The following is a 16,197-nucleotide window of genomic DNA, read 5'->3' on the forward strand; positions in this document are numbered from 1 at the left end:
AGGCCAAAAGCTTAAGGCAAGGACCTCCAAGGTAGTGTTTTCTGAAATACTACCAGTGCCATGCGCTACTACCGCAGGGAGACAGTCAGAGATCAGGGAGGTTAATGCATGGCTAACAAAGTGGTGCAGGAAGGAGGGGTTTGGGTTTTTAGAGCACTGGGACTCCTTTTCTGAGAGGTGCCATCTATATTCTAGGGACGGATTGCACCTCAATGAAGAGGGATCTTCTGTGCTAGGGGGGAGAATGCTATAAAGGTTGGAGATTTTAAACTAGGATGGAGGGGGGAGGGGAATGAAACAGATAATGAACTAAATGGAATAGAGGAGGATACAAGGTGGTATGGAGGTAGAATGGGGGCAAGTGCGAGTTTGACAAGCAGTGAGACACCCATAGTAAATACAGATAATACTAGAAAACTTCTAAAGACTAAACCAAGTGGGCGCAGAAAGGAAGGAGCAGATAAGATAATAGTACAGGCTGAAAAAAAACTTAAATGCATGCTTGCTAATGCAAGAAGCCTGACAGATAAAATGGGGGAGCTTGAATTAATAGCTGCAAGGGAGCAGTATGATATCATAGGCATTACTGAAACATGGTGGGATGAAACTCATGACTGGATAGTTAATTTAGAGGGTTATTCCCTTTTTCGGAAGGATCGAACAAATAGAAAGGGAGGTGGAGTATGTTTATATGTTAAACCGGATCTAAAACCTATCATAAGGAATGATGTTTATGAAGGGAATGATGAAAATGTAGAGACTTTGTGGATAGAAATTAGCAGTGGAGGTAAAAGTATTAAGAAAAGGTTTGTGGGAATATGCTATAAACCACCAAATATCAGTGAGATTGAGGAAGCTAAAATACTTTTGCAAATGGAAAACTGGGTCATGTTTACATAATGGGGGATTTTAATTATCCAGACATAGACTGGGGCAATGAGATTAGCGTTACAACAAAAGGAAACAGGTTTTTGGGGTTGCTTAAAGACAATTATATGACCCAAATTATTGAGGAACCAACCAGGAGAGGGGCAATACTGGATTTGGTCAAATCAAACAATGTAGAAGTAATAACAAATATTCAAGTCCTGGAACATTTGGGTAACAGTGATCATAACATGGTCTCATTTGAAATAAATTATCAAAAATAGATTTCTTGGGTTCAACAAAGACCTTAAACTTTAGAAAGGCAGATTTTAATAAACTGAGGTCTAATCTAGTAGTAATACAATGGGATGATGTTTTTGCCGGGAAAAATGTAGAAGATAAATGGGCAGTCTTTAAAATATTGTTAGAAAAGCACACTTATCAGTGTATACGCTTGGGTAATAAGTATAAAAGAAATATGTCAAAACCAATGTGGCTAAATAAACAGGTAGGGGAGGAAATGGACAAGAAGAGGACGGCGTTTAGATTCTTTAAGTCAGAAGGTATGGAGACATCGTATCAGGATTATAAGGAATGTAACAAAAATTGCAAAAGGGCAATCAAATTAGCAAAAATGGATAATGAAAAAAGGATTGCAATAGAAAGGAAGGTCAACCCTAAAAAGTTCTTTAAGTACCTTAACAAAAAAATGAGAAAATAAAAGATAAGGAAAAAGCTGGGGTATTAAACAAATTCTTTACCTCTGTGTTTACCAGGGAAGAATCAAGTTCAATAAAAGTGCCGCAGGAGGAAGCCACAACCTCCATATTAATGAACAATTGGTTAACTGAGGAAGAAGTTCATAAGCGACTTGAAAAAATTAAAGTAAATAAGGCACCTGGCCCCGATGGCATACATCCAAGAGTTCTCAATGAGTTAAGCTCAGTAATAGCCAAACCATTATATTTAATATTCAATGACTCCATTTCCACAGGCTCAGTACCACAAGATTGGCGTAAAGCAGATGTGGTGCCTATATTTAAAAAGGGAGCTAGATCACAACCGGGAACAAAATTATTAGTAATAGTCAGCATGGATTTATGAAGGATAGATCTTGCCAAACTAACCTTATTTGTTTCTTTGAGGAGGTAGGTAGGAATTTAGACAAGGGTAATGCAGTTGATGTGGTCTACTTAGATTTTGCAAAGGCTTTTGATACGGTTTCACACAAGAGGTTGGTGTACAAAATAAAGAAAATTGGACTCAGTAATAATATATGCACCTGGATTGAAAACTGGTTAAAGGACAGACAACAGAGGGTTGTCATAAATGGAACTTTTTCAGGTTGGACTAAAGTCATGAGTGGAGTACCTCAGGGATCGGTACTGGGACCCCTGCTTTTTAACTTGTTTATTAATGACCTTGAGGTTGGGATCGAGAGCAAAGTCTCCATCTTTGCTGATGATACTAAATTGTGTAAGGTAATAGAATCAGAGCAGGATGTAATTTCTCTTCAGAAGGACTTGGAGAGACTGGAAACGTGGGCAGGTAAATGGCAAATGAGGTTTAATACAGATAAATGTAAGGTTATGCATTTGGGATGCAAGAATAAAAAGGCGACTTACAAATTAAATGGCGATATATGGGGGGAATCCTTGATGGAGAAGGATTTAGGAGTGCTTGTAGACTGCAGGCTTAGCAATAGTGCCCAATGTCATGCAGTAGCTGCAAAGGCAAACAAGATCTTATCTCGCATCAAACGGGCAATGGATGGAAGGGAAGTAAACATAATTATGCCACTTTAGAAAGCACTAGTAAGACCACACCTTGAATATGGAGTACAATTTTGGGCGCCAATCCTAAGAAAATACATTATGGAACTAGAGAGAGTGCAGAGAAGAGCCACCAAATAAATAAAGGGGATGGACAATCTAACTTATGAGGAGAGGCTAGCTAAATTAGATTTATTTACATTAGAAAAGAGGCGTCTAAGAGGGGATATGATAACTATATACAAATATATTTCGGGGACAATACAAGGAGCTTTCAAAAGAACTATTCATCCCACGGGCAGTATTAAGGACTCGGGCCATCCCTTAAGGTTGGAGGAAAGGAAATTTCACCAGCAACAAAGGAAAGGGTTCTTTACAGTAAGGGTAGTTAAAATGTGGAATTCATTAGCCATGGAGACTGTGATGGCAGATACAATAGATTTGTTCAACAAAAGGTTGGACATCTTTTTAGATGGGAAAGGTATACAGGGATATACCAATAAGTAAACATGGGAAGAATGTTGATCCAGGGATTAATCAGATTGCCAATTCTTGGAGTCAGGAAGGAATTAATTTTTCCCCTTAATGGTGTTTTTTGTTTGCCTTCCTCTGGATCAATAAGTATAGATATAGGATAAAGTATCTGTTGTCTAAATTTAGCATAGGTTGAACTTGATGGACCTATGTCTTTTTTCAACCTCATCTACTATGTAACGATGTAACTATGTAACATATATATACACACACACGTTTTAAGTTATGGTGGGTGAAAAAGGCAACAAGAAACCTCCACCGTATTGCATATAGCAAATAAAAAGATCACTTGTGAGCACATTCACATGTCTTAGGCAGGTCTGCAACCATGCCTTTCACCATTATCCCCAGCATACAGTGCTTCCACTGCAGCAAGGGATTCTGGGAAATGACATGCAAATGAGCACACACTGTGTCACCTTTTGTCTGAAAAACATTGTTACATGGAGCCCATACAAGCTAATGCTCGCTGTTAACACAGCTTTAAAGCACAGCATGGGAATCAGATGCAAAGCCAGAGAAACCATTCACAGACATGTTTCAACCTTAATGGGTATCATCAGTGTGAAGTTGGTTGTACTGCTGGCTTTGCATTTGAAAATATATATACACACATATGTAACAATTCTAAGAATGTACATGACCACAGGGACAAAACTTACGTTGATAACAGAATAAGTCCATTTTGAGGCTCCAATATGAATCCACATGGAGGACCCTAAAAGTAAATTGTTTACTGTGTTACCAACTTAACCGCTAAACCTGATTATTACTTTAAGTCAATAATGTGCCTGGTGTCCACAAGACACTTTTCTCTTTACAAAAATACCGCTAAAACCTTTTTACCAAGCAAAATGTTTATTTGTAACCATTTAAAAAATGCTGTACAAATAAAATGAAGGCTAACATCATTACCAACTTCTCCAATACAAAAACAGTTACACATATACTAATCCACAAAACAAGGTCATTTAAGAACTGCAGAAAATTAATAAGGCTGTTAAATATAATTTAAGCAAATGTTTAAGCAAGTTTAGTAAAGCAATTTTATGCAACACGCTTTAGGTTTTTATAACAAAATATGGACAAAACCTACAATAAAAAAAACTACATGTTAAGATAACATTATGGAAAGTCTTAAAAGTATATATAACAAGGTAGTGATAGGCTACCGCTCACCATAAATTTGGAGTGAAATTGGCTGGTAAATAGGGATAGGGTGCATACGGGATAGGTGATTAAGCTGAAAAGGGTGGTAGGTCACAGAGGTGGCCTTAAAGACAAATAGGAGTCTTTAAGTCTTAAAAGTAACCTTATCTTCAAATCTTCTGATACAACTATTCAGAGAACATTGCACCAGAAAATCATGACATTTTACACTTTTACATACCTGATAAAGTTATTGCAGTTTCGTATCTTGACTCAAATAGTTTTGCTGGATGTCTCACAAAGTGGTGGTTCAACACAGACATTCTTTTATTAGGATCTTTAGTTATCTATGAGACAATTCATATGGGTAAAGAATAAATCTAAAGTAAATGTCAATAATGTTTTAAAAGAATTTTGATAGGAAAAATCTCTTGTTGTAACAAAATTCCATAACGGAAGTGACATCACTGCTGGCAGAAGAGGCCATTAGTGACGTCGGGGGAGGGAGAAGGAAGACACTGACCGACACACACACACACACACAAACACAGCAGACAGACACACACAAACTGACAGAAACTCAGACACTGACACGCACATTGACTGACACACACACGCACACACACACACACAAGGAATTCACAGTTACTTTAAATACAGAAGTGAAAATATCAAAAACACTTTTTCTAAGTCAAACTTCTTTGTGTTTTGGCACATTTCACCAAAATATCTACTTGAAAATTGATGGCTGCCTAGAAAACATAGGCCACCAGAAATATATTTCCATCCAGAAATTCCACACGTTTCAATTAAGGGACAAGATGATTGTCTGTATCTCTGGCCAACTTTTTATGTTCCTCTGGTGAACATCGCAATTAAGGGGCCATTGCATATCTACAGTATGATTGAATTAAAAACAATAAAGTGTAATCTTTTGCAGATATGTGAAGATAATTCTAATTAGGTTGCAGCAAATGTTAGTATACCAAATGAGAGACTTTATTCATTGCCATCAAACATATAGTCCCCCCCCCCCCCCCCTTTTGGTCACGTCTATGATATATTGATCTTCTCCAAGTCTATACAGGAACATTCTGGTCATGTTAAACAGGTACTCCTGCGCCTACGAGAAAAACGCCTCTTCGCTAAATGTGTTAGAAGTGTCAGTTCCGTCAAACCACAACGGCCTTCTTGGGTTATATCATTTCTAATAGCGGCCTCGCCATGGATCCAGCCAAGGTGAAAGGGGTTCTGGGTTGGCCTTGGCCCACGACTCTGAAAGCCGTACAACGCTTCCAAGGCTTCGCCAATTACTACCGCAGATTCATCCAGAACTACTCCTCTGTGGTAGCGCCCATTACGGCCTTAACACAAAAAGGCGCAGATCCCACCTCTTGGTCCTCTGCTGCTATCCAAGCATTCGACAAATATGATTAAGGAACATTATATGAAAACTTACAAAATGCTAGGTTTGAAATGCAGAATTATATCTTCTATATTTAAAGCAGACTTTTTCTCCTTTAACATTACAAGTCATATTATAACAACCTTTTAAAATCTTGTTCTGGTAAATTTAGCAGTAACACTCAAGAAATGCATTAGGTCTCAACATGATACAATTAAGAATTTAAAAATGAGGGTGTATACTGTACGTTGTAGGTTTGAACTTAATAATTGGTGCATTATCATAAAGAGATAATGTACAGACGAGATCAAACAAGCACTTATATAAATATCAAATAATTTAAAATGGTGTACCAGCAAGCCCTATCGCAAAATCAATATATTCAGCATAAGACTTAAAAAAAAATTTTTTTTAACACAAACCTGTTTGGTATCTCCATCAATAAGGTCAAACAATGCTCTGGTAGTAGCTAAAAGTAACTCTTTACACCTGAAGAAAAGAAATAGAAAATATGGTACAGTACAATAGTCCATTAGTAGAAACAAAAAAATATATATGCAATAATGAAATAGTTTGGAAAGGCAAAATTAATACACTGGATTATTGTAGAACCTGAACTACCTTTTATTGTACCTAATTATTCAGTGATGAATACAGCTCATTGAATGCTCCAAACACAAACAATAATTTAAATTCAAATGGGAGACCAGATGACATACACACGGATCACAGCACAAGGCAGAATAGGGGATTAAAAAACAGGGGTTTATTCTGGCAAGAGCCAACAGGGAACATGACAAGCACGGGAACACAATTAAAACACTGTAAAACACTCACCACAATTAGTTACAGCAATTACAGGACTAACAGGGGACTCCTAACTCACAAGGTGCTGGGCGCTGCCAAAGCAATCTTACCCAGGATGTTTTCAGCAAATTATCATCTCTGTTGATAAAAAAGCCTTGGATCACCACCTGCCCGTATTTCCAGTTAAGTCTCTGCTTCACCAAGACCTGCCAGTTCCGAGCAGCTAAGCATTTGTATATTCATAGCTCCCATTCAAAAGCATGGAGAAACACCGCTCAGCCAGAGAATGACGGGAGATACGAACAGGCCAATCAGAGGCGAGGGGGCGCGGCTGCAAGTCTGCCCTTTTGCCGATAGTGATGTCAGAGGGAGCGGGAGATATCAGCAAATCACAGAAGCGCTTACGGCAGACATTGATCATCGCAGTTACAGTTACATGAGATTGGATGAAATGGCGCTGATTTGGTGGTGAGGGGCAGGGCTCCACTTTTGTTTTGAGGGCAATCCCAGTGGGTGCCATTTACACATGACCCACTCTGGACACTGGCCTTTGCCCCTCACCCTCCAAAGTCCTCGAAAACGACCCAGAAATAGGGGCCTATGCTAGCATGGGAAAACAGATGTCCAGCTGGGGGGGGCTAGGCTCTGAGGTTAAAAATGTTTTTGAGTTGAACCCCCTATGTCCAGAGGAGTGGTACTACTGCCCCCACATGGGTTAAACAATCCACCGGCCCATACCAGTACCAATGTTTTCACATAATAAAAACCTTACATTTTATTCAGTGCCTTGGAAATATCAATACATATACATAGTCAAAACTCCAATGCCCAAAATTAACCCTTTGAGAGGATCTGGTTTAGGCCCCACCTTCGTAACGTGTCTCGTGATGCCCCTGGTGACGTGCCTCACGCTGACAGGATCAGGTGCAGACGCCGTCCAATTGTCAAGCGAAGAACTCGACCATTAGTTGACACTAACAGCAGAATAATTACTTCATCAATTTCACCTGCGGTGCTTACTCCGCCCCATGACGATCATGTGGATGACAATCAGCATTTACAGCCATGCAACTCAGCGTGGATTGGCTCTTCAATCAAGAGGCAATCATTACATTCAGCCTTGTGCTTTTCATCTGATTATCTAACGGTCCTTTACATGCTCACCGATCCCTGCTCCAAATTGGCTGAGCATGGTAGTCCTTAAAGCTGCAGTTCAGTCAATATCCTGCATGTGTGGTTTTTTTAATAAATCAGTTCTGTAGTAAGAAATAATACTTTTAGCATTTTCTGTTTTAAAAAAAACAACTTTGAAAGACCAATTTTCTTGTGTTCTATTTTAACAGCCATTTGCTAAGGCACTGCCCCTTCATGTCCTGTCACAAACTCTGGCACACCCCTTTGTCAGCACTGCCCTCCCTCTCTCTAAACGTGCACTAGCATCTGGTCACATGATCTTCCTCATAGAGTACATTCAAGGAAGCTGGAGAAAAGGGATCAGCCATGCATAGCAGCTCGGATAGGCGATTTCAAACTTATTACAGTGTTTATTCCATTCATTGCACGTGTATATAATGTAAAATTGTAATAATTCCATTTATAGCAAACGTGTATATGTGAATATTATTTAGATGTATATGTATGTTACTGAAATGTGGAGTGAGTGTGTAGGTAAATACACACAATACACTTCCACTGTGTGTATATATATATATATATATATATATATATATATATATATATATATATATATATATATATATATATATATATATGTATATGTGAAGTTATGTGAGTAAAAAAGTGACAAAAACCCTCCATAGCAAGGCAAATAGCAAATGGAAATATTACTGTATGCTCATTTGTATGTATATATATATTTATATACACACTTCAAATACGGATAGTGATTCACGTAAATGATATATATATATATTCACTTTCTGGGAGTATAAGAGTGACTGTCCTGTTGTTCCTTTTTTTGTATCCATCATTGAATGGTATGCACCCTCTCTTTACGTTTATTTTATACTAGCTGAGAGACCCGGCGTTGCCCGGGATGTAATGTTCCCGCTCCTCTCTCTCTCCTCACCCCTCCCCCTCTCTCTGTTTGTCCCCCATTCACATCAATCCAGTTCCCCCCCCTCCCTCCTTTACAGCTTCATGCAGTGTGTGTGCGTCAGTCATTGTGTGTGCGTCAGTCAGTCAGTGAGTCTGACGCAGAAACACAAACACACAGACTGACTGACGCACACACACACAGTCAGTGTGTGCGTGTGTGCCTCAGTCAGTCAGTGTGTGCGTGCGGCAGTCAGTCAGTCATTCAGTCAGTGTGTGTGTGTGCGTGCGTGCGTGGGTGTGTGCGCGCGCGCGTCAGTAAGTGTGTGTCTGTGTCAGTCAGTGTGTCAGTTAGTGTGTGTGTGTGTGTGTGTGTGCGCGCGCGTCAGTCAGTGTGTGTGTGTGTCAGTGTATGTGTGTGTGTGTGTGTCAGTGTGTGTGTGTGTGTGTGTGTGTACCATTCATTGTGTGTGTGCGCGCGTGCGTCAGTCTGTGTGTGTGTGCGCGCGTCAGTCTGTGTGTGTGCGTGGGTGTGGGGGTGTGCGCGCGTGCGTCAGTCAGTGTGTGTGTGTCAGTCAGTGTGTGTCAGTGTGTGTGTGTGTCAGTGTGTGTGTGTCAGTGTGTGTGTCAGTGTGTGTGTGTGTCAGTGTGTGTGTGTGTGTGTGTTTGTGTCAGTGTGTGTGTGTGTTTCTGTCAGTGTGTGTGTGTGTGTATGTGTGTGTGTGTGTGTGTGTGTGTGTGTGTGTGTGTGTGCAGCAGTCAGGGTGTGTGCGTGCGTCAGTCAGGGTGTGTGCGTGCGTCAGTCAGGGTGTGTGCGTGCGTCAGTCAAAGGGCAGGCGTGGGGGGGGTGAAGAGCAGGGGTAGGGGGGGTGAAGGGCAGGGGTAGGGGGGTGTGAAGGGCAGGGGTAGAGAGGGGTGAAGGGCAGGGGTAGGGGGGGTGAAGGACAGGGGTAGGGGGGGGTGGGGTGAAAGTGAGGCACAAATTGTTGGCAGGAGTAAAATGTCCCTACACACACACACACACACACACACACACACACAACGGGAGTGAGAGGTGGTGGAGAGTGGGACTGGCGCAGATCCGAGGCTGCTTGGCCCCCCAGCGGCCGGGGAGTTAGCGGCCGGGGGGGGTAAGGAAGCGGGCGGGGGGGTAAGGGAGCGGGCGGGGGGGGGTAAGGGAGCGTTGGCGACTAGGCTTACCCCCTTTGTGAGTCCTGCCCCCACCACAGCTGTGCACGTACATGAGCACAAATGTATCAGTCGTTGCCTGGTCACATGATCTTCCCCCAGAACTGACAGAGCAGCAGCAGAAAAGGAGAGTAGCTCAGAATTAATTAAACCTTATTCCATTGCACGTGTGTAGTTAATGTTAAATATTAACAACTCAGTTAAAATCAAATCTGTATATATAATACTGTAAACAATATGTATATTTAATTTTATGTGAATGTGTACAATTCAATGTGTTATTAAAATTAATAATGGCTTGTTCTTGTATAGCGCTGCTAGTTTTACATAGCACTTTACAGAGACATTTTGCAGGCACAGGGCCCTGCGGAGCTTAGGTGTGTACAGTATGTATGTGTTTGTATGATATAGATATATATGCACACGCACGCATATACATGCGCACGCGTATACATGCGCTCACGCACACATACATGCGCTCACGCACACATATACACTGTGTGTGCGCATGTTTATGTGCGTATATATTTATGGTATTGCTTGACCTGAGGAAGAGGAAAACTCTTGAAAGCTTGTCCCATGACACAAATTGTTGTTCCAAATAAAAAAAAGGTATCAATAAATACTGAAGAATATATATATATATATATATATATATATATTTTTTTTTTATATATATATATACTGTATGTATATGTATGTATGGATATATAGCGAAGGTCAGCAGCCGGCAGCGGAGGGAGAGAAGGACGGCATCCTGCAGCGAAGCTCGACAGCGGCAGAGGACAGTAGCCGGCGGCGGAGGGAGAGAAGGACGGCATCCTGCAGCGAAGCTCGGCAGCGGCAGAGGACAGCAGCCGGCGGCGGAGAGAGAGAAGGACGGCATCCTGCAGCAAAGCTCGGCAGCGGCAGAGGACAGCAGTGGTGGCGGAGGGAGAAGAGGACCATGTGAATGGGACAGGAGCGGGACAGGAGGGCGGTAGGGAGGAGTTACGCTGTAGCAGCGGCAGACACTGGAAGTCAGAGAATACTTCTGTCAGACCGCTTGTGTGTGTGTGTGTGTGTGTACACACACACACACACACACACACACACACACACACACACACACACACACACACACACACACACACACACCTCTATCTAGACAAATCACCCAAAAATCTACTGGCCCCAGTCCCACCTTTTAAAAAAAGAAATGGAATAAAATTCCTAGTCAGAACTAATAACATTTGTTTTTGACATAACAGTTTATTTATTGTATTACATTTATACTTTACTACAACTAGTCCTTGTCACTGTACATAGTTCCTTACTAATCTAGTAAAAAAAGTCAGATATAAGTGAGGGAGAGGGTGGGTGGGTGACTGGGTACTTGTGGTGACACACTAATATACACACACACACACACACACACACACACACACACACATATATATACACACACACACATATATATATATACACACACACACACACACACACATATATATACACACACAATCACCATCTTGCTGCCACCACTGCTCCGGGACACAACCCTCCTGCATCTCCCACGCGCACGGGCAGGGAGGCAGGCACAGGGAGCGGGGCAGAAGGGGGCACATCTCCCGCTCCCCCCTCCCTTCCCCACCCCCCACAAGGCAGCGCAACCCCCCTGCATCTCCCGTGCGGGCAGGGAGGCAGGCACAGGGACCGGAGCAGAAGGGGGCACATCTCCCGCTCCCCCCTCCCTTCCCCACCCCCCACGGGGGCAGCGCAACCCCCCTGCATCTCCCGTGCCGGCAGGGAGGCAGGCACAGGGACCGGAGCAGAAGGGAGACACATCTCCCGCTCCTCCCTCCCTTCCCCACCCCCCACAGGCAGCGCAACCCCCCTGCATCTCCCGTGCGGGCAGGGAGGCAGGCACAGGGACCGGAGCAGAAGGGAAACACATCTCCCGCTCCCCCCTCCCTTCCCCACCCCCACGGGGGCAGCGCAACCCCCCTGCATCTCCCGTGCGGGCAGGGAGGCAGGCACAGGGACCGGAGCAGAAGGGAAACACATCTCCCGCTCCCCCCTCCCTTCCCCACCCCCCACGGGGGCAGCGCAACCCCCCTGCATCTCCCGTGCGGGCAGGGAGGCAGGCACAGGGACCGGAGCAGAAGGGAGACACATCTCCCGCTCCCCCCTCCCTACAGGCGGCACAAGCCCCCTCCATCTCGCGCAGGCTGACAGCCACAGGGATCGGGCAGAAGGGGGCACCACACAGCGGCAGATCGGGAGCGAGCACACGTCACTGGGAGACTCATGAATATTCATGAGTCTTCCACTGACTGTCGGAGGCAAATTATAAACAAATGCCAGCTTTTATTATGTCACAAAAATTTCGCCGATCAATACATGGAGAACGGATTGACTGACAGCTATACAGTTCTTTAGGTAGATAGAGATTGCACACATTAAACTATTAAAGTAAAAAAATTAATTAAAAAAAAAAAAAGACTGAGCTGCAGCTTTAACCTGCGACGAAGTGATACTAATAAGCACCCCGCTTGCCGTGTCCTGCTTTGCCTTGTGCAATTCTGCTAACCTTGTCTTGTCTCCTAGTATCCTCGACCTCGGCTTTGTACCTGTACTCCCACCTTCTCTATACCTCGACCTCAGCTACGCACATCGACTATTCTACATCTCCAACCTTAGACCACGGCGAGTATCATATCAACACTATCCTACTTCTGCATCTGTAGGTCCACTGCCTAACTTGGTCCTCATCCAGACCAATCTCATAATTTGTAACATTCACCTGACGGATAACTGTGTACAGGCTATGAGCTTGTTCTGACAAGTGGGCTTCAGAACGAGCATCTGGGTTGAATTCTCAGGTGTGGGCATTCCGTTCACACCAGCGCTTCTGCTTAGTCTGAGCCGCCCTTATATTAGACTATAACAACCCAATGAGATCTGCTAAATGCTCCTTTAGCTCCACCACGTACTATATAAAAGAGGAAAGAGGAATCGGTCGTGGCGGTCTCACCCTCCTATCCCTCAAGGGATCCACATACCTGGCGTCCATACAGAAGCTCAAAAGGGGGAAAACCGGACGACTCAGACATTAAACCACTCACACAGTCCGTTCGTCTGGGGATGGTAGTGAGGGGGTTGCTTAACCCCGCCCAGAGACATGGGAGCAGTTCTAACATGAACTGCGCCTCCTGATCAGTTAGGATCTCGCTAGGAAATGAAATGCCCACAAGAATTAGAGCCTGTGTTCATCCCACTGCTAACACCAGGAACGTGTCGTCACGGGAGACAAGACAATTTACACAGGAATCACAGTACAAGGATAAATAAACAGGGCTTCATTCCGGCAAGAGCCAACAGAGAACATCAAAAACTTAGGAACACATTTAAAAACACACAAAAAACACTCACACTAATTATAGCAATTATGGGGTAAACAGGGGACTCCTAATTTATACGGTGCTGGGCGCTGCCAAAGAAAGCTTACCCAGGATGTCTCCTGCAAATCAAGTTGTCTGTCGATCCAACCGCCTTTTCTTGCCGCCTGCTCGTATTTCCAGTTAGTCTCCACTTCACCAAAATGAACTATGGACTGCCCTAGCACTCCCAAGCGGCTCGGCATTTTTAGATTCACTACTCCCATTCTAAAGCATGGAGAAATGTTGCTCAACCTATCAGAGCAAGGCAGATGATAAGAACAGGCCAATAAGAGGAGAGGGAGCACGGCTACACGTTTGGCTGTTTGCCGATCGTGATATCAGAGAGAGATATGAAATCGGTCAAGAGTACTTATGGTCATCATTGTGTGATGGTACTAGTCTCAGACCAGGAAGCTGCCTGCAGCGCTGAGGCAGGATGTGGACACTGACCACAGGTCTTGGGGCTGAGTCCTGATAGGAGACAATCCAGGTTAAGAGCCCGGGGCCAGGGTGCCGTAAACTTAGTCGGGGTCACTGTCCAAGTTCAAGGCAGGTGGAAGACCAAGCAGGATCCAAATCCACGCAATGGATCAGGGAATCCAAGGGAATAGACACCTTGCTCGGGCACTGGCTGGTAGCAAACAGTTGCTATATAAAAGGGATAGGATAGGCGTAGCCTATTACTAGTCTCCATCATAGTTCAGAAAGAATTAATTCACTTCCTGTATTTGGCCATCTTTGTAGATGGCAACGTAAAACAAGCTCAAGATCTCTGCCAACATGGTTGAAGCAATGAAACCAGAATGTCTATAATTTTACGAATGCTCCTGTGCCCTAGGGGAAAGGCTGCAATGTCAGGTCCTCACAGTACCCCCCTCCTGTAGGAGAAAACTCCGGACATCCAATCTGGGCTTCAAAAGGGAACCCCGATGGAAAGTTGAGATAAAGGCGAGGCATGAATGGGTTTGCTATACACCTATGGCCTCTCCTCAGGACCATACCCCTTCCAGTGGGCGAGGTACTGGATGCCATACGATTTACACGAGTCAAGGATGCAGTGAATTTTTAAATCCAGATACCCTTCCTCCTTCCCTTCTGGTCGAGCGGTATGTATAGGGCAGGAGACGGAATTCTGGAACAACAGCTTGAGAAGCGACACAGGGAACACATAAGGAATCTTCATTTCGGAGGGCATTTCCAGTTCTAAAGAGAGGATTAATCTTTTTCTTGATCCTGTATGGGCTAATACATTTAGGGCCCAATTTGTCTGAAGACTTTTTAAGGCGAAATGTCCTTGTGGATAGCCATGCATGGTCCACCGGGTTGGAGACTCAGTGATGGTCTCCTGTGCTTATCGGCATACGTCTTCTGTATAAGGGTAGATTTGCTAAGGTTGGATTGAATCTCCTTCCAGAGTTCTTGGAAATTCTGAATTTTCAGATCCACAGCTGATACAGCTGGTACCCCAAAATAAGTGGTGGAAGTAGGCAGAGGCATGGGATGATAGCCAAAAGGCAGAAAAGAATGGAGGTCCTGCTTGATACATTGCCAGTCGTGATCATCCAATCCACGAGGTTGGATGAGATGGCGCAATTTTGGCGGTATGGTGCAGGGCTCTGTGTTTGTTCTGTGGACAATCCAAGCAGGTGTCCTTTTAACATGACCATCTATGGACACTGGCCTTTGCCCCAACCCTCCAATGTCCTGAAAAACAACCCTCAAATAGGGGCCTACATGCCAAACATGGTTTTCCCCATCCCAAGCATGAAAAAAAAAAGTGTCTAGAAGGGGGGGGCATTACTCTGAGGGAAAAAAATATTTGAATTGGCCCCCTGTTGAAGCATCCATACATGGCCCAGACCATTGTATTCATATATAATAAACGTCTTACATTTTACAGTTCCCTGGAAATATATACACACATACATACTGTAGGCAAAACTCCAGTGCCCAAAATTAACCCTTGTGTGACAAGTAGTGACCCTGAGGAAAGGGACAGCCGGAAAGGGCCTGACCTTTACTTCTAGTTGCCCTGCTGCCCGTTTCGTCACAAAGAGCCCAATCTTAGAATGTTTGGTTAAAAATGCTTACCATACTATAGAAAGATGGTCTGTTGAAGCCCATGTTCTTGGTACTGCAGAGGTCTGTAGAAGAAAATGTTAAAGCAAAGATTATATTGATATTTCGTTTGCTCAAAGTGTATGAAACAAAAATACATTGAGAAGCTAGTAGAAGGACAAGATCGCTCAAATATTTACCCTCGCATACTATTACACAGAACACCTAACATTAAGCAAAAATAAATAAAAATTAGTCACATACTGTATAGGTATGGGTGAATATGTCCAGGTTCGGATTGCAAAACATTTCTTTGCTTTAGTGTAAAAATTCGCAAACACGCCAATATTCGTCTTTGTGGTTTCTCATAAAAAAAATCTACACAAAAGCATGGAAATCAGAAGATTTAATTTTGATGGTTTCTTATCAAAGCGAAAACAATTTTAACATGCATGCGCACAAAACACATATAATATTAACATTTAATTCAGCGAATGTTGGAAATATTATATTATATTTGTTTCTTGCGCACGTGAAATTAATAGTTTCAACATGCACCAAATCTAATGTTAATATTACATTTGTTTCGCGTGCATGCACAATCCATGCCCAAATCTTTTACTGGTGTTGGAATTGGGAGAGTAAGCAGGGTGGTGGCTGGGTTTGGCTATATTAGCATGGATTGGTAGGCATGGAGTAGTGACTCAGGCAAAGACTCTGCAGTTGCACTAAGCAAGAGAAAGATTTATTTTATTTATAGCCATCCCAGTAGAACAGCCTCAGCAGCAGTAGATGTACCAGTTGCTTTTCATGGTACCAGCAGTATGAGTAGCAGTAGTACTGTGGCTGCACCCCCTACATGCACACATTAAAAGCCAGCTTTTCTTACTGCTGTATCACCTGTGTTAGTGGAAAAGTTTGTATCGGAGTTGAGTTCAAC

At 43.3% G+C, this 16,197-nt stretch overlaps 1 protein-coding gene across 5 annotated transcripts in view; it reads right to left on the reverse strand.

Moving 5' to 3' along the window:
- Positions 1 to 16,197, reverse strand: part of PGAP1 (post-GPI attachment to proteins inositol deacylase 1) — a 128,718-nt gene that overhangs the window by 84,435 nt on the left and 28,086 nt on the right. For all 5 annotated transcript variants that reach the window (XR_012802627.1, XM_075608197.1, XM_075608195.1 and 2 more), the window contains 4 exons: positions 15,291 to 15,343; positions 6,150 to 6,216; positions 4,564 to 4,669; positions 3,836 to 3,891 (listed from right to left, as the gene is read on the reverse strand). Coding sequence is in view for 4 of the 5 variants with exons in the window: in XM_075608197.1 (XP_075464312.1) it covers positions 3,836 to 3,891; positions 4,564 to 4,669; positions 6,150 to 6,216; positions 15,291 to 15,343 (282 nt within the window). In the remaining variant the exon portion in view is untranslated. The remainder of the gene's footprint in view (positions 1 to 3,835; positions 3,892 to 4,563; positions 4,670 to 6,149; positions 6,217 to 15,290; positions 15,344 to 16,197) is intronic.

This window comes from Ascaphus truei, chromosome 7 (genome assembly GCF_040206685.1).
Source record: "Ascaphus truei isolate aAscTru1 chromosome 7, aAscTru1.hap1, whole genome shotgun sequence".
Lineage (NCBI taxonomy): Eukaryota > Metazoa > Chordata > Amphibia > Anura > Ascaphidae > Ascaphus > Ascaphus truei.